The sequence below is a fragment of the Etheostoma spectabile genome, chromosome 1, assembly GCF_008692095.1.
Source record: "Etheostoma spectabile isolate EspeVRDwgs_2016 chromosome 1, UIUC_Espe_1.0, whole genome shotgun sequence".
NCBI lineage: Eukaryota > Metazoa > Chordata > Actinopteri > Perciformes > Percidae > Etheostoma > Etheostoma spectabile.
Genome location: NC_045733.1, coordinates 18,871,118 through 18,874,671, shown reverse-complemented (window position 1 = coordinate 18,874,671; position 3,554 = coordinate 18,871,118). Strand labels below are relative to the sequence as shown.

The 3,554-nt window shown below is 40.6% G+C and overlaps 1 protein-coding gene across 10 annotated transcripts in view; it reads right to left on the bottom strand.

Moving 5' to 3' along the window:
• The window catches only part of myo9aa (myosin IXAa), a 122,126-nt gene that overhangs the window by 50,073 nt on the left and 68,499 nt on the right, over positions 1-3,554 (bottom strand). For all 10 annotated transcript variants that reach the window (XM_032522615.1, XM_032522624.1, XM_032522644.1 and 7 more), the window contains 3 exons: positions 1,551-1,648; positions 1,143-1,269; positions 58-147 (listed from right to left, as the gene is read on the bottom strand). In XM_032522615.1, the coding sequence (XP_032378506.1) occupies positions 58-147; positions 1,143-1,269; positions 1,551-1,648 (315 nt within the window). The remainder of the gene's footprint in view (positions 1-57; positions 148-1,142; positions 1,270-1,550; positions 1,649-3,554) is intronic.

Below are 3,554 nucleotides of genomic sequence, written 5' to 3'. Positions count from 1 at the left end.
CTACTACTACTACTACTACTACTACTACTACTACTACTACTACGAGAACCGTCTCACCTCGGACAGTTTGTAAGGGACAATCAGCTTCTCCCCGACAGTAACGGTCTTCCGTGTTGTCAGAGCTTCAAACAGCATCTCTTCTTTGACCTGAGGATCAAGACAGCGAGAGACAAAGTGAAATGAGTTCATTGAAAGACAAGAAAAAAAATTCATCACTCCCATTATTTTAAAAAGTAAAAGCAATAAAATCCTGGATCATTATAACGTTTGGAGTTGTTCTAAGGGGGGCCGACACTTTCCACTGAAGAGGCTTTTCATCTTTGACCTGGGTACCTGAGTGCAGGGTGACAGCTTGAAGAAGTGCTTTTAAAAATCTGCAGCAGCAACATACCGGTATCCCCATAAGTCTACACAAGTTAAATGTGAGATGGGACAGTTCTGTAGAAGCAATAATGATGTGAATACTGCAAAATTCTAGAAGTCAATGAATTGGCCAGAAACAATAATTATCTAATATAATATTTAACACATTACTGAGATGAAACCAAAGTACCAAATACCATTAGGCCCAATACTGTACGTGAGGCTCCAATGTAAAGTTCAATCAAACTTTAGCTGGAGAGTAACATGCATGGTATGTCTCTTCACTTTTCCAAATACACTCGACAAGGGTAACACAGTACAGCATGTGGCTTTATGCCTGTTAACAGAAGGCTATGAGACGAAGCTCAATCGCTCCGAAAGACTCTTGTATGTGTAATCAACACATAAGAGCTGCTGTTGAAGAGCACGTTAACAGACCTGGAGATGCAGATAAATACCCAGTAAACAAATAGCTGCTGGCAGAAAAGTCTGGTTGCACTTCATGTCACTGGGAAATTATTTATTCAATAAATAGAAAAGCATGACATAATTTAGAGTTGATAACTAAAGAGCAAAAGCATTTTATCTCGTCCAATCTTTTGCACAGGGCACCCACATTTAAACCATGGTAATCATGTTCATTTTATACAATATTCTGTAATGGTGAAAGTAGTCGTAGTCAGAGCAGACATATGTTAAACTTTTTTATTTTTTTAATCAAATTGCACATTTAGACGTTATGCAGAAATAAAAACTCCCAGTTGAAATATTTGCAGTACCTCCAGCAGTTCTGAGACGACCGGCAGCACCTCTAGGTTACAGATGTCGATCGAGTCGTCCCTGTAGGTTTTCCTCTTGTAGCGGATGTTGCCCAGGTGCAGGATGGCCGACAGCAGGCAGAAGATCCTAAACAACAGTTCAGGAAACTGGCTAAAATACTGTGGGACTGTCTGTAGCTGCAGTTACTCTCAAATCTGTGGAATCCTTTGATTTTATTAGTGCAGATTTGATTGAAAAGATGAAACTGAAATTCGTATTATGGGACTGGTGGAGGAGGTGTTGATGATGAATGTGGTGGCCAACAAGGCTGAGGTATTTGTACTGTACATTCGTCTATGCAACAAACAAAGCTGTCACTAGGGAATATTACAGTGTCACACACACTCAGTACTGTGTGTATCACTTACTGTTTGCGCGTGGAAGGAAGAAAGCCCACCATCTCCATTGCCAGCTGAAGCCTCTCAAAGTCATGCTTCAGGTCTTCTCCTTCAACTGTGAAGCAGTCCTAAAAAAAAGAAGAAAAAAAATTAAAAAGCAGCAAGCGGGTGTCACCAGGTTTACAGCAGCGGTTAGGACACAGCGGCCTGGAATCCAAAAGAACTAATGACAAGTCCCCATGAAGGACTCGCTAAAGACTGTTGACATGCACAGTGCCCAAATGTTTTTAATGTTTACAGAGTGTCCAGCAAAGAGGCCTAAAATAGTTTTTTAGTTTACTTTGCAGCCAGAACAAAAAAAAAAAAACAGAAGAGTGGCCTGAAGCAGATAGAATGACTGACTCATACTAAAATAAGTTGTCATTAAGAAGCCCAGGGGTCAAACACTCCAGTCTGACGGGCAGAGCGTCAGGTGAACAGCAGTGTGTGCAGGTTCTGCTGATGTAGTGGAAAATCTGGCCTGCCTTCTCTTTTTTAACTCAATCCACTGACATATTGCGAGCTCTTAAAAGAGCTTAGAAGAGCAGCACTGGATGGGTGTTTCTTTGTTTGAGTGATGGACGACGCACTAAACTAGCGAGGGGGGGGGTGCAGTAATATTATTATAATATTATTGATGCAATAATAGTGATGTCTGCAAACAACCGCCTATAAGCACAAGAAATCTGACACAGAACATGTAATACACGGGAGGTGCAGATCCTGTGTGTCATGCTACATTGCTACATTTTGGTTGTTAAGCAAACTTTTAAGGCAAAAGCGATCTTCATGCACACCAGCGTTTTTACCTCCAGCAGTAACTTCCGTTTAAACTAACACGCCAAAACCACACATCTCATGAACATTCGTGTATACCGGGCATGCGTGTGCCGGGGTAAACAGAAGGCAGCACGTATTCCCCCGCCCATTGCTTGTAGTTGCCATGGTAACGACAAGACGTCATGACTTCTAAGACCCAATAAGGTAATGAAACGGTGGTCTCCGTTGAGATCGCAACACAACCCCGCAGATTCCAAACCACAACGGGGTCTAAAGGGTTTTTAAATTTCTCCAGTTTAGGGGCTCTGAACCACCAGAGCAGTGTATATGCGAGGTGTTAATGTAGTGAAAGATGTTTTCACGTTTACGCAGAAATATTATCAGGAAACCAAATGCACATGAGTAAACTGTGGTTAAATCTGGAGCTGGATAAGTTGTTTTTGACAAGAGGAAGAAGTTTCCCAGACTGGGAGCTCATGCTTTGATGAATCTACATAGTCTCTCACTACATACACCCACCGTAATGTGAGCTCTGCTCTTTGCTTCATGGGCCCATTCCAGTATGGCTGCCATAATTATCACATACCGCGGCCTCAGAAAGACAAACACGAGACTCACACTTCCACCAACGTGCCTCCTTCTTGTCTCCCTTACTCTCTGCTTTCATTGCAGAAACTCACACTGACCTATTAGTGTTTCTATAGCTGGAAAGTCTACCTTTATTATGGCTGTAACTCGACTTCTGTCAAGAAAACAATCTATCGATGTAGTAAGCAGGTGGTCAAGGATTCCATACGTTGTAAATGTTAGAAATTAAAAAAAAAAAAAAATCATAGTAATCATTAAACTACATCAATTGGAATAATAGTTCCTGTGTTGACATGTTATAATATTTTTTTCCTTGCAGTGTTAAAAAAAAGAAAGTCCTAATACAGACCATTGCTGCTCGTCACACTTTATTTATAGTATTATCCTTTCACTAATGTCAGATTTAACAAACTACTAGGGGTGGGAAAAAAAAAATGCATTACAATATTTTCAGGGGCAATACTGTATCAATACACAGGCGCCAAGTATCAATCAGGCGGGAAGTGTCAATCTTTTATTATAAGTGTTGGTCAGTTTGTCTGCTTCACAATCCCTCTTTTGGGGACGTCATTTGAAATTGGGAAAAATTTGAAGTTGTTAAAAAGGTTATAAATTGCATTATATATA